This window comes from Podarcis filfolensis, assembly GCF_964270895.1.
Source record: "Podarcis filfolensis genome assembly, chromosome: 2".
Classification (NCBI taxonomy): Eukaryota; Metazoa; Chordata; class Lepidosauria; order Squamata; family Lacertidae; genus Podarcis; species Podarcis filfolensis.
Genome location: NC_139605.1, coordinates 46,891,755 through 46,917,286, shown reverse-complemented (window position 1 = coordinate 46,917,286; position 25,532 = coordinate 46,891,755). Strand labels below are relative to the sequence as shown.

General features: G+C 41.5%; 2 protein-coding genes across 3 annotated transcripts; one reads left to right on the top strand and one right to left on the bottom strand.

Moving 5' to 3' along the window:
• Positions 1 to 203: 203 nt before the first annotated feature.
• Positions 204 to 7,133, bottom strand: MKRN2OS (MKRN2 opposite strand). The gene is made up of 4 exons (XM_083603571.1): positions 5,649 to 7,133; positions 3,851 to 3,900; positions 3,025 to 3,187; positions 204 to 703 (listed from the first exon to the last, which is right to left on the bottom strand). The coding sequence occupies exons 1-4, from the start codon at positions 5,957 to 5,959 to the stop codon at positions 481 to 483; spliced, it is 747 nt and encodes a 248-aa protein (XP_083459697.1). The 5' UTR covers positions 5,960 to 7,133; the 3' UTR covers positions 204 to 480.
• Positions 7,134 to 7,507: 374 nt separating this feature from the next.
• Positions 7,508 to 21,681, top strand: MKRN2 (makorin ring finger protein 2). Of its 2 annotated transcripts, none has more exons than XM_083603498.1 (8): positions 7,508 to 7,839; positions 9,729 to 9,857; positions 10,955 to 11,133; positions 11,921 to 12,231; positions 14,945 to 15,159; positions 16,377 to 16,487; positions 19,649 to 19,793; positions 21,350 to 21,681. In XM_083603498.1, the coding sequence occupies exons 1-8, from the start codon at positions 7,811 to 7,813 to the stop codon at positions 21,491 to 21,493; spliced, it is 1,263 nt and encodes a 420-aa protein (XP_083459624.1). In that variant the 5' UTR covers positions 7,508 to 7,810; the 3' UTR covers positions 21,494 to 21,681. The 2 variants fall into 2 exon arrangements, with proteins under 2 accessions (XP_083459624.1, XP_083459625.1); XM_083603499.1 differs by lacking the exon at positions 7,508 to 7,839 and adding an exon at positions 7,948 to 8,118.
• Positions 21,682 to 25,532: the final 3,851 nt, after the last annotated feature.

The window sequence follows — 25,532 nt, the reverse complement described above, 5'->3', positions numbered from 1 at the left end:
AGGTAAATCCCAGTGAGTTTGTTTTGAATCAGAAACACACCTAGGATGGAATGTTTTCAGTTTTCTACCTACCATCCTTTGTAAACTAACATTGCTATAGAGTAAACGTGCAAATGAAAAGAAGCTTTTTCTGTCAAGTTAATGATTTTGAAGGTTACTTGCAATATGCAAAATAAAAATAAAAATCAGAACATGCAAGAATACAGATAATGTCTTTATTTTATTTCATTCTTCCAAATGTCATTGTTTAGAAAAGCAGAAGTTTATTGGAACAGCCTCAAGGTTCCATAGTCTTATGGATACTTGAGATTAATCCTCAGTCTCTGTGGGACCGCCTTCTGAGTAAACGTGCAGCATGATTTAATACATGTGTTGCAGTCCCAGCTTCATGTTTTCTTGTGAGATGAAAGGAACAAGAAATATAAGTGCCTTAACATAAGGATTTTACTTCCATTGCTATACAGTTCCCTCATTATAAATTCAAATGGCAGTGCCCTCCTGAGCAGGAAGGTCAACTGCATAGAAGCCATTTTTGCATATTTCCTTGTAGATGGTGATATACTTGGAAGCTTTCCTTGTTCGTGGAATCACAAATCTCTCTGTAAATTCACTTTTATTCATTTGCTGCTTCTTTTGGGCGCTAAGCACACAGTTAATAAATGTTAGTGCATAGGTGTAACAGTTATGGAGATGTTCTTCATACCTATTAAAGAGAGAACCAGAAAGCAGCATAAGAAACCAATGTGATACATGACTATTAAACATTTTATTAGCTTATGATGATGGTTCAGGCAGGCCATTATGCCAGAGCAATCCTTGACCAATGGAAACATGCACCAGCAGAACATCATTTATGGAAGGATTTTTTAAATGGTGGAACTTGGGGATGTGGTGGAGCAAAGCCACCATTGGTTAGTGTCTTATGTTTGCTGAGGTTAGTCACATTCATTCTGTCTATACAAAGTTACACATGGAAATGATGGAAAGATGCAGATGCTTATATCACCTCCCCCCCCAGACAAAACTTTCATGTCATATGTGCCATGTGAGTTACATCACATTGCCCTCATATTTTTTTAAAAAAACAACAACTACACAAGTGGAAACTTCTGCCTTCTATTTAAAGTTCTAACTTTCAGTATGAGGCTTAATTTTCCTTCAGTTATATTTGGTTCGCCCATAAATTTATCTTGGATGCAGTTCTTACCACCTTTACATTTTTCTCTTCTTGGAAAGCTGAATTTAGCAATAGCATTTAATCTCTTTTTGCATATTGCCATGTGCCCGAGATTCTACTTGTCCTGTGATTCTCCAGTGGGTAACAAAACAAGCATATATGGCATATGGAGCTGTAAGGATGTGGTTTGCATATGCTAACTGAAGTGTAACCGAGGAACTCTGTAGTCAAGCTAACTTTGCAATGTGTTCCTCATTATTATTAGAACAGTGCTGATTCATTAAAATTGGTCAAAATAAATAAAAAAAAGCCAGGGAATGTCATCCTTGTATGATTTTTTTTTGGGGGGGGTAAGTTTCTCACTTTGAAAACCCATTTCTCTAAAATTCAAAGTATGTATTGGGTTCATTTTTATGAGATACAAGTGTAGGTTTCTTAAAAGGACAGAGTGGCTTTGAGTGCTTTTGCAGCCTATTCTTGGGCGACACACTACTGGGTGGGCTTTGCTTAAAACAAAAACAGATGATGGGCTCAACCACAAATTTTATGACTGCCTGTTTAGGATCCAGAACAAAATGGTTTTTTAAAAAATAAAAAAATAAGATTTATGTCTTACTTTCCTTACTGAACTGCAGTAAAATTACAAATCTCATGGTAGACACATGCTCTCACCACCAGCATTTCTTATGTCACACACTCTTAGCAAAAAGAGTGCTGTAATTTTCAGAGTAGTGTCTTTGCCTGTGACTTTTCCATAGCTTGGGGATGCCAATGAGTCCCTTCTTGGATTACTTGAAACCTGCACAAAGCTCTTGTTCAATTAAAGTATGAGAGAATATATTCTACGTTTATATTAATTTTTTTCAAAATTCCAGAACTTTTAAGTAATCATCAGGTCTTTAACATCTGTTGGTCCTTTTTGGTACTTGTAATCATCACTGTATATATTATGCTGGGTCGCAGAAAAATAGCTTGACTAAAGCCTTTATAGGAATGATGTTCCTGTTGCTAGAAGTACTTGAAAAGCAAACATAATATGTTTTGTTTTCCACACTGAAACCATTGGCTGTACTCAAGGGACTATTTGGAATGTACTTCAAGAGAAATCAGTCCTAATAATCATTGGATCAGTGAATATGGACACTGAAATGTTGCTAAGGCCTAGATTAGCCTTCTGGTACTCTCTGGAAATTTTGGACTACAACTCCTATCATTTCTGACAATTGCTTATGCTGATGGGAGTGGTGGTTTAATGCAGCTGGAGAGCACCTGATTGAGAGAGGCTGACATAAATAATGAAAGCAAAACCTGCCTGTATTCAATTTTGGTTTTGTTTGTTCATCTTCCAACAGAAGTACAATTCTGTACATGCTTACATCCCGTTCCCTCTTGATCAGTGTATCAAACGGTCATGTACATACCAATCAATTCCTGTTCCTTATGAAACACATCTGACAACTTTGAACAGAAGTTAAAGCCAGCAACAATATATTTGATTGCACAGATGAGCGTTAACTGAGAATAGGATGGAGTCCAGTGATAATTTATTCTGCAAAACCATAACAAAACCAAGTTACATGGAACTGCTTGCGATGTCTCGAGTCACCTCTCCCTTCTAGTATTGTTCATACAATACATACTATCAGAATCTCTCAATTAAACCCAAAATATACAGAAATGGTTAAAGAAGGTTAATGAAGAAAGAGGCCTCAGAGTAATTTTGTCTAAAACCATTTCTCCAAATGACTATATCAGATCCTTCTCTGAGTTACCACCTAGGCAGAGTTCCAAAACAAAGGATTTGTAGTTTAGCTGCCATAGTCACATTTGTCTATTGAGCTTCTTACCTGTGTGGAAGCCAGATTTCTGCTGCAGAGAATTGTTCTAGGTATGTATCCCATTGGTTAAGCAGGCCATACATGTCAGGCTGGACTAGATGAACACTTACACATTGTTCCCATCCATGCTCAGCTATGTTAACTCCAGTTTCGTTGTAATTATACACTAAACCTAAATACACAGCAACAGGACAAATCAGAAATGCAAGGATTAGTTATGACATGTGGACCAATAGTATAATTCATTCCATTCTGTTAATTGCTGTCACTTGCAACATCATTCCCATTTCTTTTACAGGCTCATCTGAACAGTAGTTCTAAAAATGTTGTTTATATGAACCCTGAGTATGTAATCCTATGAATGTCAATGTAATGGTATAATTAATTACCTAAATTGTGTAATTTTGCCACAGCAGAAAGCAAGACAAGTAACATTTTTGGCAGAAGACAAACGGTGGTGTAATGGAAGCAGTGCTGCATAAAACCAATACAAGTGGAACAAAAAATTATGCCTTCTTGCATCCGTAGGCACAACTGAAAAGAGCTCTAGCTACAGGCAATCACATATGCGAACTTTCCCCAGCAAAAATGGTTATGTAGACTTAGCAGAAAGGGGATTGGTGGTAGAAGGATTGCAGTTCACATACTGTAAGGAGCCTGAAATCTCGGAAAAGGAAGAGAAATCAAGGGCCAGAATGCCAGGAGGTTGAAGGGGGAGACATTGTAGGCAATAGGCAAAGGATGAGCAACCTGAGAGAAGGAAAAGAGTCCAATAGACATTTATGTTTCACATAGAGAATCTTAATTTAGAAAGTGAATTACAAGTGTCTCTTACCATTAGTATTGGTTATTCCAACATGGAGATCAGAACTTCCATCATACCCTCTGAAAGAAGACATTTAATATCTTTTCATGTTAGAAAACAATCCAGTTATTGGGGAGGGAAATGCTATATTTTTGCAATATAGAGAAGTGTCCTGTTCCCTCTCTCTGCCCTGAAAAGACTGACTACAATCTTATCAAATGTAATTACTGTTCCATTTAATTAATTAAACTTCTAAATAAGTAAAAGGCTGCCTCAATCTGGCAGCAAATTATACATAATATACATACAAAAAAGCACTTATAAAAACTGCAGGTGGTTAGCACCATATTAGAAGACAACAATAACAAGTTTATTTTGGAAATTATTTTCATCCTAATGCAAATGTTATTGATAGATTACTTAACTAAAACTCATGCAAGTAATTGATCAATACTTTTCATCAGGTTGCACCCCACGTTCTGTAGGTTTTATAACTCCGCTAAACCAGGCATGGGGAACCTTTAAGCTCCCTATTGTTCCTTTGCAGCTATGTGGGTACCTGTTCCATGGCACCAAATACGACCACAGACGTGGGATAGTTGGGTGTGGTTTGCAAGGAATGGCCTCATATATTGAAGCAGGACTCCCGTTGGCCCAAATCTGGCTTGAAGCACAAGAGGTTCCCTACCCTTGCTCTAAATCAGTGTTTCCCAAACTCTGGTCTCTAGCTGTTTTGGGACTACAGTTCTCATCATCCCAGACCACTGGTCCTGCTAGCTAGAGATGATGGGAGTTGTAGTTCAAAAACAGATGGAGACCTAAGATTGAGAAATGCTGCTCTAAACTGATCGTGGGATTTGTAACTCTATAAAGGTGTTGTTGTTGTTGTTTGTTTGTTTGTTTTCATTTCTATATCGCTTTACAAGAAAAAATATCAAAGCGGTTTACAGTTGATCACTAAATTAGACCTCCTGACCTGTCAATTTGGTTTCAAAACAAATTTTGACTCACTTTAGTAAATTATGCAGAATTTACTCATTTCTACACCAGCGCTTAGAATAAGACCACATGGTTTGTCTGCAGAAGGTGCCATATTTATTTCATTTTTAAAGTTTTACAAACCATTTAATCCAAGAACTCTCTAAGCAGTGTACATAATAAAATTGTACCGAAATCCACTATTAAAAGAAACATACATGAAATAATAATTATTAAGACACAGATGAAAACCATAGAACTTCTAAAACAAATATTGTAACTAAATCATAGGTCCGGGTAGGCTTGCTAAAATAAAAACTTTTTCAGTGCATGTCTGAAATATAGTGAGGGTGCTGCCAAACTAAATGATCAACTCCTCACAAAGGCAAAGCAGACATTATATGGCACTTGAAAAAGTGCAAGTTCCCCAGATCAAAGCAGTCAAATTGGCACATGTAGGGCAAGACAATCCCTTAACTAAACTGGTCCCAAGCTCTTAAGGCCTTGAATGGCAGAACCTTGAATGTGGTCCAGTGACAAACTGACAACCAATACAGTATAGATCTTTGAGCAATGGTACCATCATGCTGGCAAAATCTCACTCCTATCAGTTATCATTCTGCACTGCACACTGCTCATTCCTTGGCACCTGTAATCCTGCTGCCACATTGCAAGGATAAGAGAGAATTTAGCCCCCGATCTTGGGAAAACATTGCTACCCATCAGTGGACTGCGGCAGATGGACTGATTAATCCATTGTAAGGTAGCTTTCATATTTCTTCTTTCTGAGCACACAATCAAGCAAAATGAACATAAATACTAAACAGCATTGTTGAGCAGAAAATCCTACCTCAGAAAGGTTCCTGTAGTAGGTTTAAGTAAAAAAGAACATCTTTCTCTGTGCCCATTAACAAATGGGCTGGGGATAGTGACAGGCGCTTCTTCCAGTTTCCTGTAGAACAGGCTCTGCCCACACAGGGGACAGTGCTTGGGCACAAAGGAACCAAAGATGTCTCTCTTACAGTGGCTGATTTTGATTAAGCCTCTCTCCGAGTCCAAAGGCTGCATGATTTCTGCCTCCTCCTTGTGCAAGTGCAGCTGGTCTTCTACCTGGCACAGCCTTATGGGTGAAAGGCAGAGCTTAATCACTGAAATGGGCATGGGAAAGTGGGTGGGATTTGTTAGCTGTGCAGGTGAGAATGACAGATCAGAGAGCCAATTACTCCTCTAAGAGAAGGAAGCCGAGAAGGGGGCAGGGAGGGAGGGTTTGCAGGTGGACATTTCCTTAAAGAGCCAGTATTTGTTTTTTCACATCATGATGAGGTTATTCTGCTGTAGATTCACACAGTATGGCAGCTGTAATTTGCCCACTCCCGTGGTCAATATTGGCTCAGTTCCTGCTAGCGGCTAGCCTTTTGTTTCTCTGCATATAAAACCGAAACCCCAAAGCTATGTTAACTGATGTTGAACAGAAAGGCCCCTGTATTTTCTCTTTTGCACAGAAAGAAAACTGTGACTTGGAAGTTTGGGGCTTGCACCTGCTTCTCCGCTAGCATAGCAGTCAGGCAAACCTAGCAGCATAATACAGTGGTACCTTGGGTTACAGACGCTTCAGGTTACAGACTCCGCTAACCCTGAAATAGTACCTCGGGTTAAGAACTTTGCTTCAGGGTGAGAACAGAAATTGCGCAGCAGACGCGCAGTGGCAGCGGGAGCCCCATTAGCTAAAGTGGTGTCTCAGGTTAAGAACAGTTTCAGGTTAAGAACGGACCTCCAGAATGAATTAAGTTCTTAACCTGAGGTACCACTGTAAAGCTGTTCTTACTGACCACATTCTAATATAACTGAAAGCAGCTCCAAACAAGAAGCCAAGGCAGTAATCAGAGCTAAAGGACCACCCAGGAATCCATCTTCCTAGCTGCAGGAAGCAAGGTTTCTCTCTCCATGTGATCTGCCTGCCTGCTGTGTAAAGTTCTTATGAGGAATTGGACTCTGATCTACGAAACCCTGGAGCAGATTACTATGAAACTAATGAAGCTTAAATTTTAGGGGCCCTAATCCCAGACAGGCACCATAAGTGACTTCAGTCCACGTTGCTTAAAATTTGGGGGTCTAGTAGACTCAAATTGAGTCACACGACTCAAACTGATTAATTTTTTGTTGTATATATTTCAACAGCAACATTTGAACGTCTGTAGTGCAGATGCTGCAAAGGTGGTGTGTCGTGGCAAGTTGGCTGTTCTGCTGAAGAGCGCTCAAATTCTTTCTGCATATTGCCTCTAGAAAATTACTTCCAAGAAGGACTGCAACCCTAAGCACACTAAGTAGAGAATAGACTTACTTCTGATTTAATCTATTTAGCCTTGCACATTGCATCTATATTTGGGGAGACAAGAAAGCAAAAGAAGGAAATATATTGTCTCTCGGTTGGCAGAGCATAAGACTCTTAATCTAAGCGTCATGGGTTTGAGCCCTACGTTGGCAAAAGATTTCTGCATTGCAGGGGGTTGGACTAGATGACCCTCGTGACCCCTGCGAACTCTAGGATTCTAGGATTCCTGGTGTTTGTGACGCCTCCCGCCCTCCTTGCTAGATAGGGCGATGTGCAGCTCCCAAACGATTCGGCATCACCGTAGATTGAGAACGACTGTCTTGTTCAGAGGCGCCGCTAGAGGGCGCGCCGCCTCGCTCTCGCTTCAGGCGCGCGGCCGCTCTAGCCCCACAGGCTGGCAAGGCGCTTCGGCAAGTCTCCATGGCCGCCGCCGGCCTCCATTTCCGCCACAGCCAAAAGCATCCGGCTTCTAATTACGGCCGTGCGTGCTCTCCTAATGCCTTCCGACCGGAAACCAGTTCCTGCAAGAAGAGGCCGGGTAGCTTTGGCAGGGCTCCCAAACAGCTCCTCCTCCTCCTCCCTTCGCCCGCCGCCTTAAGCTCTTCAGGGCTCAGCGGAACCAAAATGCGAAGAGCTGCGCCGGGAGGGGACGCCGAAGCGGGAGCGGAGCCGGAGGAGACATGAGCAGCACTAAGGACGTGACCTGCAGGTCAGAGCCACCGAGCACTGCGACCTCTCCCCTCCCCCACCCATCGCCCTACGGCGCGCGGGCACGCCCCGCCCCTCGCCGGGGAGGGGTCGAGAGGCGGCCGGGCTCCCTCCCTCCTCCCTGTGGCCCGTTAAACTCCCGAGAGCCCCCTCCCCCACCCAACGGAAGGGGAAGGAGAGGCGGGCGCCGCTGCGTCTGCTTCCTACCTTTGTTCCATTTCCCTGGTGACAGGCGGACGCACCCCGCTCCCGCCTGCAGCCCCGTTGGTCCCAAAGCCCTGCAAGGGGACCCTCGTGGGCCTAGAAGCCACTAGGTGTATAGGATCTCCCTTTGGGGAGACGACGAGGCAACCTCTGTGATCCTGGCCCCCCATCCCTACCTAGCTCGCCTCCGCACGCGCCTGCGTGTGTCTACTTATTTAGCTTGCTTTTGAGCAGCTGAAGTGCGCCCCAGTAGGGAAGAGAAACAGAAACTTAGTTGTGCAAGAGGAGGAACCCAAGAGCAGCCCTGTTGGATCAGAACTGTGGCCCTTTCTGGTCCAGCATCTCGTTCTCAACAGTGCGCAAGCAGACACGGAGCCATAATATGAGCACAACAGCGCTCTCCTCACCTGTGAATTCCGGCAATTGATATTCAGAGGCATATGCTGCCTGGGATGCTGACCTTCAAGACCCTGATTGCTGGTCCTCACCGTGCTATGTGGCAGGACATTTCATAGTTTAGCTATGCTCTGAAAAGAAGCATTTCCAGATATTTTATGTTCTGAATCTCCTATGATTCAGCTTCATGGGATGTGCCAGTTTCTAGTATTACCCAAATAGAGAGAGAGAATTGTTGGTGATTTTTTAAAAAAGTAAACCTTTTAAAAGAACATATTCTGTCAAGTGCATTTTCTGCTATTTATTTAGTCAGTTGCTTTATATCGCTCAGGGCAATCCAAAGATACATTAAAACCAAGAGGAAAAAGAAATGGTTTAAAAACATCCCACCCGACTTCTAAAAGAACACAGATAATTAAAGGTCAAAGGCCTTGTTACAGAAGAAAGGTTTTGCCTGGTGCCTAAAGCTATATAATGATAGTGGAGAGAGCACTCCACAAACGATGCCTGTTCTCCTGTTGCGATTTTCCAGACCTCTTGTGAAGGAGGCACACAAAGAAGGGTCTTAGCGGGGTCTGGGTTGGTTCATATGGGGAGAGGCAGTCCTTAAAGTATTGTAGTCCTGAGTCATTTAAGGCTTTATAGGTCAAAAGCAGCACTTTGAATTGGGCCTGGAAACTAATTGGCAGCCAGTATAGTTATGCCAGGATTGGTGTTGTATGCTCTTGTCCTGTGTTTCCCAAACGTTTTCCAACCATGGCCACCTTCCCGACCTTCTTTCCTTCCTGTGGCCCACATGGGTGTAGCCAAGGGGGAGGCAGGGGAGCAGCTGCTCCCCAAATCAGTAAAAATCAATACACATCTGAGGTTCTGCCTCCTTGCCTTTTTTCTAACAAAAAAAGCCCTAAATTAGGCATAGGCAACCTCGGTCCTCCAGATGTTTTTGGGACTACAATTCCCATCACACCTGACCACTGGTCCTGTTAGCTAGGGATCATGGGAATTGTAGTCCCAAAACATCTGGAGGGCCGAGGTTGCCTACGCCTGCCCTAAATATTTTTCCTTATAGAAGAGTTGCTCCAACTTCTTGATCACTTATGCTTTTACTAAGTTCATTTCATTTTTGAAATTGTGCCCTAATTTCTGTCTCACTTTTCCTGGTTTCACATTATGGTGCATGTTATAGTTGATGCATAATGCTTGATGGTTGATTTTTGGTCATGTCTGAACAACATCAAGAAATAGTTTAAATGCCTGTCATCTGTTGGTATTTTCTCTTTGTCACTGCAGGTATTTTATGCAAGGGGTATGCCGTGAAGGAAGTAGGTGCCTGTTTTCACATGATTTGTCTACAAGTAAACCATCTACTATCTGCAAATTCTACCAGAAAGGCCAATGCGCCTATGGAACTCGCTGCAGGTATGGGCTGCTTGTTTTAAAAATAAAACATACAGGTTTTTTGCAGGGGGGTGGAGTGTCATGCCAATGATATTTCCTAAGCTCTAGACTTGAAGAACAGCTTGTGGCTTGGCTTCTATTTGGTTTGTAATATCTAGATTTTTATTAAAATCAGAGGAAGAGCTTAATGTCCCAATAACCTGGTTGCAGCTGGACAGTTAGTTCTTAGAATCTGTGCTGCTGCTTGTTTTATAAAAAAGCTTGCAAGATTAAAGCTTGCATTGTGTGAAGCCCAGCTGGTTGATCTAAAGTTACAATCCCATATACACTTTCTTAGGTGTATATACCATTGAACTCAGTGCATAGAACTGGGATGTTTATGCTGCAATCCTAAATATTAAGTAGAAGTAAGTTTCTTTTGAAATCGGCAGAGCTCTAAGATTAGGATCCTATGTACTCTTAAGAGTACTTTCTGGGCTTAACTAGATGAGGGATGTAGTCTCTCCTAAGGGGATTTTAGTTATGTTATAGAAAGATTAAAAAGTCAATTTAGACTGCAGTCCTTACCCCACTAAGGCCCATTGAATTCAATAAGACTTCCTTCTGAGTAATAATAATAATAATAATAATTTATTATTTATACCCCGCCCATCTGGCTGGGCCTCCCCAGCCACTCTGGGCGGCTTCCATAGAAACCAAAAATACAGTAAAATATCACACGTTAAAAACTTCCCTGAACAGGGCTGCCTTAAGATGTCTTCTGAATGTCAGGAGTAGAATTCTGCTGGAAGACTGCAACCCTGTCCCTCACTTAATTGAAATCAGTGGGACTTACTCTTGCATAGGAAGGTACTGTGAATACGTTAAAAGTGCAGTAACTCATACTCATTGTATGTTTAGTGTAGATTTTGCTGAATTCGTCCAAGCAGTAAGTGACACTCATTCTTAAGAACCCACTTGCTTTAAACAGCCTGCCTATTGAAACAAGTCCCTTTTTGCAAGGGTGGCTATCCCCCCAAACCTGAGAATTACACAGTAGGGTAATTGTACTAGCACAAATGCATTGAAATAAATGTCTTACGCAGTTAATATTTGTGGTTTTTTTATTTGTTCTTAAGATATGATCATGTTAGACCTTCTGCATCAGGTGCCATAGTGAGTACTAGGACACTTTGCGCTTCTGCACCACCATTCTACAGCCTTAACACTCAGCCGGAGCAAAATACACCTATAACAAAAAGTAAAGTACATGAGCCTGGAAAACGTGAAAAGAAAACATTAGTGCTCAGAGACAGAGGTAAGAGTGGGGTTTTTTTTCCGATTTTTCTAATGCTGTTGACACTTGGTTGTTTTGCTTATTTGCTGCTTTTTATTTGGTCCTAAATGATTCCAAGCATTTGTCCTTACATAAACAGACTCACACACTGCAGCTGACACACTAACATGTCACCATGTACAGTTTGGAAAGCTCTGGCCTACAGTGACCAAGAAACAGGCCCCAACCTTGGCAGATAGGAGCAGACTTGATTCTTAATGGCTGAGGTTTAAAAAGTTGGTTTCGTGTGCACACACCCACACACCATAATGTTCCTGAGTGCACCCTTTTGCATTCTCCAATGTCAGTGCATGGCTGCCATTCACTCGTATGGAGAAAGATACAGCACTGCACTTGGGGAGACTGTTGCTGTGAAGGGAGGGCAAGAGCTACTCAATCTTCACCTCTAGGATCCTGGAAACTTACAGGCTCTCCCTTCATGCACACTGTGCCTGCTGCCATGACTGGCATTTTGTAAATTTGCAATTATTTTTCACCCATTCTTTAATTTTGGATGCATGTTTTTCTGATGCTTGTTCCAGAAAGAATTGGGTGTGAGTCATTAATGTGCATGACTGGAGATGATAAAGCTTTCTACGATCTGAAGATGAAAGTAGGTTCCCTGTGTTTAGTGGAGGCAAGTTGAATTAAATTGCAATTTAGAAATGCCTGCCAGCTGCTTTATTACCTTATGATGGGATATTTCATGAGCAGCTAACCGTAGCTCTTCTGTTTCACATGATCATATGCTATTTTCTCCTCTCCCAAGATTTATGTGGCTCAAATGAGGAAAGGACGAGATGCAGCGCTCAGAGTGATTCAGCATGTTGCAGTGTTCCAACAGATGCTCTAGAAGCAAAGCCCCATTCATATTTGGAAGCTATCCGCAGTGGGCTTGAAGATGATGATGCTGAACCTGGAAGTTCATACGCAGATGGTGAACAGTTATGTCCCTATGCAGCAGCTGGCATGTGCCAGTTTGGTGACAGATGTCTCTACCTCCATGGGCAAGTGTGTGAAATCTGTGGCTTGCAAGTACTTCATCCCTTTGACCCAGAACAGAGAAAGATGCATGAAAAGGTAAACATGACTAAAAAGAAAACTAATTTCAACCTGAAACTATATTTCTTGAAACGTCTTGTAGATCTATGTTATTTTTTGGTTTTTAGTGTCCTCCTACAGATCTAGCTAGAATCTATGGTTTCCTGCCATGAGAGTGAGCTGTAGTGAGCCTAGGTCTCAAGTTCCCTCTTCTGCTCTTTCGTGCCTTCATCAAGTAGACTGGAATCTCTGGCTTCTGGTTTTAAACTAACCACTGCTCCCTATGTCATCTGAACTTGGTGGACTGTGGTTTTGTTTATGCTGCAGCTGACTTTTTCCCCCAGATCCTGGCTTGGTCTCGCTAGGCATAGTTTGAACAAGCCACAGATCCCCAAGTTCAGACATTGTGGGGGACTGTGGTTAGTTGGAAAGCTTCCTCTTTAAATTTACTCCATGTAGATTAATAATGTGATTCACTATTGTAGTAGGAAACCATGATAATGCTGTTGTGTCAGTGTAGTCTTACATTTTTGCTAGCATATTTTCCTCTGGTTTATTGGTAAGCTTCATTTTAAGGTATCTACAAGTATGTTTTTGTCACCTTCCATGAGTAATCAAGTGGCTTAAAAAATACTAATAACTTGAGTCAATTACTGGAGAAAGTAGTATGTAAAATTGCATTGGAAAATAATACTTAAAATACAGTATAATCAGTGTGTGAAGCCATGAAATATAATTTTCACAGCTATATTAAAATATGTCTATTGTAGCATTATCAGAATCTAAAACCAAAGTAGGTGTTGAATGCACCAGTCTCATGAAACTAGCCTTAGAATTCAACCTGCTGCTAAATTCTTAAGTGTAACTGATTAGAAGTAATGAAATTCCATTGAGCTTCTTATAGGTGTGCTAATGTTGTACTGTTATTTTTAGATTTGATTGATGCTTTTAAATGGATTGTCTTGTATTTCGTTTGAATAATATAGTTGGTTTCAGTAACTCAAATATTTAACGCAGAATGTATCTATAAATGTTCTTGCATACTGTATTCTATACATTGCATTTCTGGGAATGTTTCCTATACTGCTTCCATTCTTCTTAAAAATGATTGATAATACAAAACCATAGCCTTCACACTCTGCCCTTACTTACCAGGTTGTATCCAACATAATGCTAAGTGGATATTCCATCAGCCCAATAATTTCTGCTTTTTCAGTGGAATGTTCTTCTCTCTCTCCCTCCCCACATTCCCTTAAACATTTCTAGGAGTTCCCCCAACCCTGTGGAACAGATTTGGGGAGAATGTGGTGCATGCATGGAGGGAGAAAATGCCCTGTAGCACAAGCACTAATTCTTGCACTGATGGGATGCAGTAGTTGAATACTACGGTAGTTCCATTCTTCTTTTCCTGACCCTTCCTGCCTGATGGCTCTCCTGCAATATGCTGTGCTAAGGCAATGGACAATCTTTATGTTAGCCCAGTGCTCAAATGGCGCGGAATCCTATGTCACTTCTTTCCAGGCAGAGATCATTGGGCCTGGCCCAACATACCCCACTTTCTCTTTTGTCCCATGTTAAAACCAAAGCTACTTCCTCTCCCACCCCTCACCCTCTTCAGACAGATTACTCATCAGTATTAAATTAAATCCTGTTAACTTCTCATATATCAGGACTGTTCAACTTGTGACCCATCATGCCAAATTCAGCTCACCAGCTGTACACTGTGATGTGATCACCAGGTGCTTGACAGTCCCCCCCCCCCACCTCCTGCTCTGTGAAAATAGGGCATTTACATAGTTGCTGGTAGGCTTCATTAAGCTTAATGGGTCTGAAATTGTGTGGGCCTCATCTGTAAAATTCTACTGTCACATAATTGTATCCAGTTGCCATTTTAAATCCAAGGTCAGCTGCATGCTTAATTATAGCTTAATGTCAGTCCCTTGGCTGTCCAAGGTCTTTACGCTGGTGGGTTTGGTTTGGTTTAGTATTTATATTCTTCTTTTTAAAACAACAACAACAAAGCAGCTACTGTGTTTTTGGTGAGGGGGTTCTTAATTAATGTTTGTTTTATTACCAAGGAAAACTTGTATCAATCTAGCAAGGGAACTTTTGTTCCTCTACTCTCCCTCCACAAATCTGCTTTGGATGGTCAGTGGAACCCCTAGAAAAAGCTTGATTTAATGGCACTTAGGCTGCAATCCCACGTTCCTGGCAGGTGGCAGTGGGACTTGATGGAGCAGCAATGCCAGCACAGACTGGTGCTTGAGGCAGGAGGGGGAAGCAGAGAAAATATCCCTCTGCTGTGCCAGCTCCCAGGCTGCTGTGAACAGGCCCAGATCTGACTCATTTGCCATCACAATGACAACAGCAAGGTCTGCACAGAATCTAGTAGATCCAGGGCCAGCCCAGTCCTGCTCCCTCCCACTAGCTGTAGCCATCTGGGATGCTGTTGGCAGTAACTTGCACCTGCTGTGTAAGTGGGCATATTCAAGTGCTTCTCATTGGTGGAGCTCCTCCACCATCTGAGGCTGACAGAGCCAGGCAGGACTGGATGGAAGGAACCTCCCCCCCCCCAGCACAACCCCCAGCAAGGCATATGAGGGGTTTGAATTGCTCTGCCAGTTCTAAATTGACAGGTTTAGGACTGTACTGTCAGAACATTGTAGTGGCTCCATGACAGAAACATATAGTAGCATCCCTTCCCTCTGCTTCCTTTAAAAATATATATTTTGGGCTTTTCTTACATATATAGATGTGCATGGCTACGTTTGAACACGAGATGGAGAAGGCCTTTGCCTTTCAGGCAAGTCAGGACAAGGTGTGCAGTATCTGCATGGAAGTGGTATATGACAAACCATCAGCATCCGAAAGAAGATTTGGAATCCTTTCCAACTGCAATCACACATACTGCTTGTCCTGTATCCGGCAGTGGAGGGGTGTCAAGCAGTTTGAGAATCCAATCATAAAGTAAGTTCCTAACAACCTTCGTTTTCAGAATACAGTGCGGAATACTTTTCTTATTTCTTTCCTTTGTACCTTCAAACGAGGTGTAGTGTAGCTGAGGATTGACTAAGGAAAGTTTTGCTTACGGTTTTTTGTTATTGCAGTGTTACAGGAATTTTTTCGATTGATGGGGAAACCCCCATTTGTAACAACAACCAAAAGATATTATGGAATATGTAAGGGGGGTTATTGATGAGAACAGAATATCTTGTTGGCTTCAGTATGAGCCTCAGAAAATGAAGATTTGTTTGTGTTTGTACAGAAAATGCTGAAACCTAGCATTTTAAAAATTTGGTTCCTTGGATAAGACTGAATTTTTTTGTTATGGCCGTCCCAACATTCAGCATACTGTAGCCACTGAGCATGTCATTGAATGCAGATAAAAATTAAATGGTGGGAAAGAATCTTGCCTGGATCAGCTCTGGAAGTGGGGGTGAAGGCAAAAGAGTAGAGTATGTGTGGTGTAGTGGTTAAGAGTCACGTAGTCACGTAATCTGGGGAACCGGGTTCGCGTCTCCGCTCCTCCACATGCAGCTGCTGGGTGACCTTGGGCCAGTCACACTTCTTTGAAGTCTCTCAGCCCCACTCACCTCACAGAGTGTTTGTTGTGGGGGAGGAAGGGAAAGGAGAATGTTAGCCGCTTTGAGACTCCTTAAAGGGAGTGAAAGGCGGGATATCAAATCCAAACTCTTCTTTTTCTTCTTCTTCTTCTTCTATGAGGCCATCTCCTTTTAATACTGTGCTTTGAATTGCTGTGACGTGCATCAGCTTTGAGAAACAGAAATTTGCATCCCAATTACCACACTGATCTGAGCAGAGAATCTGAAATCTCTGCTCATATCAGCTCTCATGATGGAGCCCATCATCACACTGATAAGGGGAGAGGTTGAAACATCTTTTCACCCCAGTGTGAGATTGGAGCTCAACACTGCCCCCTCCTGCCCTGCTCGCTTTTCTTTTTGTAAGCTCCCCCACCCTCAGAAAAAACTTTGTTTTTAAGTTAGTTTTTTAAAGGTTGGGGGAGCTTTGGGAGCTGCCAGAAATCACTTTGGGCCCCAGATATGGCTTCCAGGCTGCAGGCTACTGAGTTGTACTTCAGAAGTGCTTGGTGTTGCTCTTGAATTGGATGAAACTGCTTCTTCTCAGCAAACTACACATATACTTTTAAAATTTCATCCAAGGTCCTGTCCAGAATGTCGTGTGATATCAGAGTTTGTAATTCCCAGTGTGTATTGGGTGGAAGATCAGACTAAAAAGAACGAGCTGATTGAAGCATTTAAGCAGGGAGTGGGGTAAGTATTATGATTATTATAATGTGAGACCAGAGTTGTTTGATGAGAAGGAGTTCAATTACATAATATTAATTGTGTTATTGTCTCAGTCTAGAGCAGTATGCAGTATACAGAATACTTCTGTAGTTAAAATGGTTTCTGTGAATCTATCAGGCTATTAAACATAATAAAGGTGGCAACCAGTGGGATGAAATACCTTCTCCCCCCCCCCCCCCCAAAAAAAATAACTCCAGGATGTGTTGGTTAAGAGTTTGGTAACATGTTTATACTGCTCCAAATAGTACTATTTTTTTCACCCTTTAGCACGCTAGTACTTTGATTCAGATGAAAGGCCAAGTCCTGCTTTGCATGAAGACGACCCAGGCTAATACACTCCATCCTCCCATTATGGCCTTCTGTTCTTCATCTGTCCTTCAGTTCTGGTTTGTAGGCAAACTGGTTTCTGCAATTTGCAATTCTGTCTTCTAGGCAAAGTTGGTTTGCCAACAGAGCAGATGTAGATGGGGGTATGGAAATAAAGGCCATGTGAGCCCACTACATTCCCAATTCTTTTGGTTTGGGATTATCGAGCAACATTTATGCCCAAATTGACCCATGGCCTTTGCACAAGAATTTTATTTATTTATTTAGTTCTGTTTATATATCATCCTTCACCAAAAGATAAAAATGCAAGAAGCTGAGTGTCCCATAATACAAGTTTTGCGAGTTACAAGTGATCACTAGTGATCCACCTACCCCTGTTTAGTTTTTTGTTTTACTAGCATTCTTCCACTTGGCTAGGCTCACACTTTTTTATCCCTTGAAATGAAAGTGAGTATTGGCATCCGGAAAAGGCCGTCTTTTCTCTTTTTTAAAATGTGTGTCATATTGAATTCAAGTGGGGACTCTTGATGATTAGTTCCATCGAGCCGCACTTCAGGCCTCAGATAGCTTGGCCAGGGACTTCGCTACTGTGTCTTTTTGGAGAATGCAGTCCTTGGGTTGAATTAATCTTCAATCTCATATATAGAAATTTATGGCCTCATTTCTGAGGTTAATGAAGTAGAATATCTGAAAAGACTTGTTTACTATTTGCATTTAGGCTGTAACTTGGTAATAAGGTCAGACCACAAATCATTTCAATATCCATTTTCTCTAAAATTGCTAAAGATCCTGATTTTTTTACCCATGGTGGGGTGGGGAATACATCAGGAAATTTAAGAAGTCTTTTTCTAATCATTACTTTGCCAGGACAACATTTTTAAGTGCAGTGTTTAACTGAATGAAATCTAGAATGAAAGTATGTTTTCAACCTTCTCACACTATTTTGATCAAACTGTCCCCTTAAAATTTGTCAAAACAAAGCAAAAACCCACATGTGGCGAATAGTTCATTTTATGGGAGCCAACAGTGAATTGTGTACATATCTTACTAATCTATCTAGCATTTGGTTAAATGCTTGTTGTAATTAACCAAATGCCAGCTGTGTCATTCTGTGACCTTCACTGTTGGTCTCTGAGATGTGTGTGCCTCAAAAGGCAAAGCTTTTGTTGTTTACATTGTGTTACTCTTTATTTATGCAGTGTTTATGCTTATCAGTCACATCAGGGGCTGTGCTATTAATACATCTAGAGCTGAAATCTGCAGCTGGTGATCAGAACAAGCAGCTTGAGCCTATGATTCGGTGTTTTGTGTCTAAAGGCTATAAATTATATACTTCTGTGGGAAATCTAAGCGTGACAGCTCCAAAAATGGACCTATATGCAGGAAGGGAAAGCACCTGGCAGTAAACCTCCTGACTTTGCAGCTCTTTTATGGAACAAATCCACCCAAAAAAATCATTTTGGATTTGTCTTGATAGAGGAATTGAGAGGAATGGTAAAAATACATAATAGCAAAGTTACTAGCATTTTTGACATGGTCTCAAGCTGAAATCTTTTCTGCCTTTGACCATCTTTTATAGAATCAGAATCATGGAATTGTAGAGTTGGAAGGGAACCCAAGGGTCATCTAGTCCAGCCCCCTGCATTGCACAAATCTCAACTAAAGCACCCAAATAGAACTTTCAAATTGCAGTAAGATCTGCCCTATTAAATATAATTTGAAGCAAGTCGCAAGCTGCCTTTCTCAGTTAGGACAATGTGCTTCCTTAATGCAGATTAATGGGAAGTACAGTTAATATGCTTTTGTGGTATCACAGGCTTGGATGGTTGACCTATCTAAGTGACTCAGAATGTAAAATGATGTCTGAACAGAATTTTTTGTCCTAAATAAAACCGATTCTGTGAGTGGGTTTTTCTCTCAGAAAGAATCTATCCCCTTCTTGCTTCGGATTTTAACAGTTGAACTTAATAGCTGGTTAAAGTTACTGTGTTACGCTCAAATGTACATACTGATATTGGCAGTATGGCTTCAGATTGTCAAATTTTACTTACAATTTTTACTTAAAGATTTTATAATAAGAAAAGAAGTCTCCTATAATACAATAAGTTATGGCTGAAGCTATGTGTCTGACATTTTTGCCTGCTTCCGTTTTGTTCTAGTAAGAAACTAAAGTGTGCCGTTGGGTCAAAAGAGATCACAATTCCTTAACGTTGTCCTAAGCCTCTTTTACCACAACACTCCGTACACTTCCCAGTGAAGTCTCACATTGGTATACTACAGTCAGAACAGGACCAGAAATAAATGCACACATCCACTGCCATATCATACCCAGCTTCATTTCTCTGAAGATACATGGGAGAAAGAGTGGCTGCAAAAGGGCTGACGATCTGATCTGCCCAGGGACTGTCATAGCCAGGGACTGTACATCACTGCTCTGCTCCAGTAGAGATTGATGGAGAAGCATTCTATTCACCTAAAGCTTTGTTGAGCAGAGTCACCAATGCAAATCTAATCGGAGGGAGAGTCAGTGATGGGTCCTGAAGGAAATTAGTCAAGCTCTTTCAGCTTAATTGCTTTCCTCTTACCTTACAGTAAAGCAAGCAATACTTGATGCCTGCAATAATGCCACTGACAATCTCCCCACCCCTTGCATTGAAGTGCCTCAGGTGCCTTTACTTTGGGTTTTCACTCCTGTGTTTACTTTTATTTTTTCTTGTTTTTAGCAACATGAGCCACCTTGAGATTTAGGGTATAAGTGAATGCCCTTGTGTTTTGTGTTTTCTCTCTCCTATGCTCAGGAGGAAGGCCTGCAAGTATTTTGACCAGGGTAAGGGGACCTGCCCATTTGGGGGGAAGTGTCTGTACCTGCATGCCTATCCAGATGGGAGACGGGCTGAACCAGAGAAACCACGAAAGCAGCTTAGCTCAGAGGGCACTGTCCGGGTAAGATTTCCAGCCATGTGTCTTCTCTCAACTAAACAGCAGCACTGGGCTTCAGTGATCCGACACATTCTTCCACTGAAGACTTTGACACTTTTATACATTCATAAAAGGCTTCAGAGTATCAGCTGTAGCATAGCTGGCCCCTTTGGGGAACAGGGTGCTCTTTTCCTAAGATCCCAAGTACTGAATCTCACTTTGACAATGGAGTTCTTTCAATTTCAGAATCTAGTTTACTTGGCATTTAAAACACAAACGCTTGAGCGTACTTGTTCATTTTTGCCTAGCTAGCAAGTGTGGTTTTAAATAGCCCTGAAAATTGCACATTTATATGTTTGGATCATCTAAGTAGGCTTCTTTTCAGTAAAGACTATTGTATTTCTAATAATAGTGCACTTGTTGCTTATAACCTTTACTGTAAGCTTAATGCTGTTTTGTCAGATCAGTACAAATACCTACACAGCTAGTGCTGTAGCCCTTGCTGGCAGCGCAGGCGCAGCGGCATGCTTTGAAGTCCTGGACTTCAGAGCTCATTTTTTGTGTCTACTTTTGCTATACGATTGGAGCCTCTGAAGAGGGAAAGTTTGCATTTTGTGTTTACATGCAGTAGTTACCTGGTTTGAGCATGGTACAGAATTCATGCTCCAGGACGGCCTCACCCCTCTTGCCGTGCAGCACTGCAAGAGCCTTTTTGAACCTTATTTTCTCAGTCTACATGACAGAACATAGGCTCAGGCCACAGTGTGCATGAAAATTTAATTGTAATTGCTATTTTAACTAGGAGATCAGAATTTTAACACTAGCTGAAATCTGCACAGCTAAATGCTATATACTCTGTTCTGACTACTGATCACAATATTCAGTAGGCATTTATGGCCTTGTATTTCTGAGGTGATTTGTTGACTGTTGGTCATGGATGAACTGAACTGCGTGACTCAGGTTGGCTTCAGTAGTTTGGAACTAGCACTTTACCATATTAAACCTATGCCAGCCGTGCTATTACTATGACACATGCTGGAGCAGCAAAAATCCCCAAGATTACAAGTTGCAGTGCTGATGTAAGAGGCCTTAGGGTCCAATGGGAATTTAGAGGAGTAGTAGCTACAACACACACTCCCATCAGCTGGACCCAAGAGCTGTTAAGGTCTTGGAAATACAAAGGCCAGGATCACAAGCTTGCATTTACAGAAAGGCCCTTCCTAGGGCAAGGACTGATAGCTCACTGGTCAAGCACATGCTTGCATAGAGAAAGGTGTCAGTTTCAAGTGCTGTGCAAAATCTTTGCCTGAGACTAGTGGGTTAGATGGGCAAATAGGGGACTTAGCCTCCAAGAAAAGGAAACTTTTCACACATCAGTGACCCATGTGCCTCTCTGCAGCTGGCATATTTTTGGTACCAAGGGAAGTAGGCCTTGTCATACTTGTGCTGCGCTGTGGAGGAAGCTGTTTTAGCTGTAGCAGTACCCTGCTTTTCAGTTCAGGTGTATGCAGTATTTAAGCAGATATCTTCTTAGGTATGAGTCATTAGTGAGCACTGTATTTTGTTGTTTTTTATTCTAGTTCCTTAATTCTGTTCGCCTCTGGGATTTTATTGAAGATCGAGAAAACAGAACACTGCCAGCTGCTGACAATGATGTAACAGAGATGGGAGAGCTTTTTATGCATCTTTCCGGAGCAGATGCTGAACCTGCTGCTCCTCCCTAAACCACCGCAAGATCTCTACCATGTACTCTTCTGTATCAGTCTTTCTGTTCCTTAAATAACTTTGTACTGTTTACCACTTTAGAATTACTGTGCCATGGAGACTGAAGTCCTGGTGAAATTCTAGTATAAGCCTGACACTGTAGAGCAGAACAATTGAAGCTTAATAAAATGATTGCTTTAAATAAAAATGTCAGTGTATAGTCATAAGTAGAACTACTTCTGTTTTTCTGAAATCAGAACACCAGTGTGTTCCCCAAAGAAAACTTCCAGATTTTGAGAGGTGATTTTTCAGGAAACAAATCGTAAGTAAAGCTAGGGGCAGGCAGATGTGAACATCAAGCATCATCATGTAACATTCTGCCTGACTCAAACCAGCATACCCCAGTATAGCTTAATGTTGTTAAAGGTTGTTGGGGTTTTTTACAAGAAAAAAGTTAGGAAAATTATTTAGGACTAGTCAAGTCTTAAAGCAGTACAGTTGATCAAATTTTAAACACTAAATGCATCTTGTTTTTTAATGCATTAATGTTCTTTAAAATTTGGTTATGAGCAATAGTACAAGGCTCCATTTCATAAGCAATATAGATATTTTAACAAAGTAACACACCCATCTATGCTACCGTTGTTTTGACTGTACTCCTTTTATTCCTAATAATGGAAGTCCAATCAGAATAAGCCAGCAGTTACATGCAGATGGAGCAGGCAACATCTCTTTGGTACAGAAATATCACTTATGGGATTTCTATACTACTCAAGCCACTGTACGTCTCTTAGACTATATTCTATTGAAATCCATACCCAGTCTCTGCTGGAAAACTCAGTAATGTAGCCCACCTTTTTCCATATGAAGGTGATCCCTTTAGGTGCCCAATGCGTCCACCAGGACTTTGGAAGATGAGCACTAATACTTTGAATAGTGCCTGGAAATAAACCAATGCACCTGGAAGACATGTTTCTATTACCAAAACAGTCGGAACCCACATTTTTAACTATCTGCCATTTCCAAGTGATCTTCGAAAGGGTATAACTAGGTCAATACTGTGCAGAAGAGTTCACAGCTCACTCAAGAGGCATCATGAAGATACTGAAAGGATACAGGGGGGCCCTGCAGGACCACATAGGATAAATGGCATGATGGGCCAAGCAGTAAAAGCCCTTGCCCTGTCTTCTGAGAGCAGCTGTCCAAGACAAGCACAACTACTGAAACACCGCCTTCAAGCTAGAGAGCTTGTCTTGAAGGATATCACAGTTGATTTTTATTTTTATTATTTATTAAATCTGTATACTGCTCTATACCCATAGATCTCGGGGTGGTTCATTACATGCCATCAGAGGCCACTGCAAGGTCCAGAATGAGCAGGGGCACCTCCTCCTTGCACAGATCATCCATCAAGGTAATACGATAAAACAGGTCTGCAAACGAAATTGGCAACCACATAATTGAGCACCTTTCCAGGAAGGGACTATTAAGCAGTGCTTGGTCAGCATCTACAGAAGTGACATTTTGGGGGGAGGGAGAAAAAAATGTTAACAGCAGTTTACCTCTTGGAGAGTGGCAAGAACTGCAGCAATTTGTGGCTGTGTGGTCCCCCCCCCAAAAAAATTGCTTCTTGGGAGGCCAGATCCATCTACTCTAGTTATAATTTATTACACAGCTAATTGTTAAGTACCACTATATTAAAACTGAATAAATGCATGAATTTAATGTTACTAAATGTCAGCTGCACCTAGACTAGCCTTATTTTATTGGACAAGGAGTAGGAGATAACAGGAGAGGAGATTTCGATAAGGCCACCCAGAGCTACACCAGGACTCCCACCATCCACATGCAGCAGTGGGTCAACAAGACTAATCTGGCTTGTTACTATGGAAAATGTTATTCCTACAGTGTAAAATGTATTGGCATTGCTCCCTAACAAGGTTGGGAACAGCTTTAAAGAAAGTTACTTTACCAGCAAACGAGGCAAAATGAATCCCATAATTGCTATAAAAATAGCATTCATTTCTAGCTAAACCAGACCACGCTGCAGTGTTTTAAGGTGCAGTGCATTTGCAGAATGAATTACTCTTCCACTTACATTTATGTAGAACATGGGTGGGTTTAAATTTCAGGTCGCATTTCTAAAACTGGAAACATGCCAGACTGTTGCTTTAAGTATCTTTTTTTGAGTGGCATGCCTATGACTTGCACTGGAGAGGAGAAACTAAAAGCTTAAAGCAGGCAGTAATTTTAGCTTGGACAGGAGCCAGTAGGGTTTCAGAGAAGATGAAGGAGGCTTTGCCCAGTCTGCTTCTGCTAACTCTTCAAATTCTCAAATTACACCTCCCAACTTCCAGAACCTGAAGGAACTGCATTTTCAGTTTTTGCTTCTACATTATATATTTAAATGAAGATAACTCAGTATTTGCTAAGGGGCACAAACCAATGCTTTCCTTATCTCCCCATCCTTAGAGAAAGGATCTAAATCCAATACACCATCTTATGGGTAGAGAACGTGTTTCCTCCTTAAAGGATGCCGAAGTTAAGGCACTCATGTAATCATGTGGAAGCACACTAACTCTTTGCTTAAACTGTGTACTTTTATACTAGTGTTGAAAGCAGTTTTACACAGTATCTCAGTACACTTTACATCAAATGTGTAATGGAAGTTTCATGGGTCAACTATTGCACCTGGCATACCATGCTGTGCTCACATTGCATGCTAACTGCACTTCAGCTTTAGCCCATTATTGTTTAGCCACTAAAGAATGGGGCTAAAGTTAAAGCAGTTGTGCCCAGAATGTAGTCCAGACTGTAAATCAAACGAATCCATGTGGAGATCTCCAAAGAAACCCAGAAGAAGTCATTCCAGAATGCCACAACTCAACCCACAATATGGACTGTACAGTTCAAAAGCTGGGTTGGATCCAGACAGTCATGATGCATCTACTCTAAGAATGACTAAGGCTGCAACTCTAAACCCACTTACCTGGGAGTAAGTTCCACTGAGGTCAACAGGATATACTAATGAGTAGACATGGTTATGATTGCCCCATAAATAAGGATCGAGCCCAAGGTACCAGGAGAAGGCAGAAAATACATACTGACAAAAGCTTGCTTTTCATGCACTATACTTCAGTCATTGTTCACTTAACGTATGAAGTTTGATCAGAAAATGCACTTTACCGGGTACACTTTTCTGATGCTGTAATGCTAATGTAAAACACCAACAAATCCAGACTTCAAACTGTGTAAGTCTTATAACTGTATAATGCATGTTCGTTACAATACTGGGCAAGAACAAGTGCCAGCAGCAAGGAATAAAAGAATTTGAAAATCAACAGGCTTAAGTACATCTAACCCTGTTTAGGATTTGGACACTGTGCACACACTTATCCTCTCCATTGTTTACTCCTGAAACCCTAAAAGCACACAAAATGCATTAGCTTAACTCCAGAAATAAATGTAACTCACCCAATATTTGCATTATGATAGTGAATACAAAAGTGCCAAGCATTCAAAGCCACTGCAGTACAGCTATTGTGGCACCTGAATACATTCATTGTAGGGGACATTTTTGAATATGCAGCAGAAAATATGAATTACAGAAAGGGTGGGAGTTCCTTGGAAAGCAGGGGTGCTTTTCAGTTCCTGGGTGTCATTTCAGCTGCAGCTGATCAGAAGAACTGAACAGCTCAGCAGGCACTACAAACGGCAGAGGCTTGTAAGCAGCACATGGAAAGTGACAGCAAGTGTTTATGAACAGCAAAGGAACACTGGAACAAGGACAGCTACAAAATGGAAGCCAGTCTTTGCATACCGAACTTAATACTATTAAGGAGAGTGCAAGCTGAAAGTCACAACTGAAATTATGTTAGCGGTGATGCAACGCAACCCAGGGAAATGACGTTCCTTACCTTTGCGTGGATTATCAATCAGAAAGTTACCTCTCACTCTTAATCCCTGAGCAGTTTTCATTCGTCACTACTTCCTGAGTAACTGACATCCTTTATGCCTTAAAAAGAAATAAAGCCTACTGCATACAACTTGTATACAACT